Here is an 872-nt window from a genome sequence, read left to right as displayed (position 1 = left end):
AAAACCCCCGGTCCATATTGAAATGGTTGGATCTGCCTCCGATGGATTATACAGGCCCAATGTGGCTCAGCTAACATTAACCATTAGCAAAAAATCGAGCTGGACTTTTTCAAAGAATGAATGGCATCAAGATGTAAGGCAATTTACAACATGATGAAAGAGCAACGGAGCGAGGATGCTAAAGAATTTCTAGTTCTAGTAATTGCTGTTACGCATGAATTGTTCAGCTGTATGGAAATATCCCAGTGGGCTAGAGGCAGCATAGTCTTATCTACGATGAATGAAGCTGAGAAGCACCTCGCTAGTAAGCATATCTATGCTTATTTGCTCCAACTGTTCCAGGACGGCTCGCGGCATTCTATTCGAGCTACGCATATGTAATATGTGACTTAGTCCATTGCATTATGAAGGATGCATATCTGCAAACTGATGCAGTTTGTTTATTCCCAGCATATGACATATGGATGTCATTTCTAGACAGGCTGCAAGATTGCATAGGGCTCATAGCAGATCAGAGATACGTCACGCAAATAGAGGTACAAACTGCATAATGCAATGGACAAGTTGTGCAATGAGAAGGCATTGCATTGAAAATCAGAGATAAAGTGAAAATTCACTAATTTGAAGTTCATAGATCCACCTGATCTGTTGATAATACCGGAACATTCATGAAATCCATGATGATGATGATGAGAATTCCTCATACGGAAACCGAGCTGCCGAAGAACTGAAAAGAATTTGAAAAAAAGCAAACAAACAATACTGACATATGGAAGCGTTGGTAAAATGTGTATGGCGTGAATTTGTCGCAATGGAAGAAATGGAAGGCGGAACTGATTCGGTGAAAAATAAAATACAGTGAATCCACCACA

At 40.3% G+C, this 872-nt stretch overlaps 1 protein-coding gene across 1 annotated transcript; it reads left to right on the top strand.

Moving 5' to 3' along the window:
* The first annotated feature begins 120 nt into the window (after positions 1–120).
* Positions 121–672, top strand: Tsp_15601 (hypothetical protein). The gene is made up of 3 exons (XM_003368287.1): positions 121–304; positions 343–536; positions 628–672. The coding sequence occupies exons 1-3, from the start codon at positions 121–123 to the stop codon at positions 670–672; spliced, it is 423 nt and encodes a 140-aa protein (XP_003368335.1).
* Positions 673–872: the final 200 nt, after the last annotated feature.

This window comes from Trichinella spiralis (genome assembly GCF_000181795.1).
Source record: "Trichinella spiralis strain ISS 195 chromosome Unknown Scfld2758, whole genome shotgun sequence".
NCBI classification, from domain to species: Eukaryota; Metazoa; Nematoda; class Enoplea; order Trichinellida; family Trichinellidae; genus Trichinella; species Trichinella spiralis.
Note: the sequence above shows the minus strand (reverse complement) of the source record. Positions and strands in the feature narration are given on the sequence as shown.

What these genes read in the sequence shown, in the direction of transcription:
- Tsp_15601 (XM_003368287.1), top strand. Translation starts at nt 121, where the DNA reads ATGGCATCAAGATGTAAGGCAATTTACAACATGATGAAAGAGCAACGG. An exon ending in AGCTGAGAAGCACCTCGCTA is followed by an intron (nt 305 to 342) that starts GTAAGCATATCT and finishes CAACTGTTCCAG; the next exon opens with GACGGCTCGCGGCATTCTAT. An exon ending in GATACGTCACGCAAATAGAG is followed by an intron (nt 537 to 627) that starts GTACAAACTGCA and finishes ACTAATTTGAAG; the next exon opens with TTCATAGATCCACCTGATCT.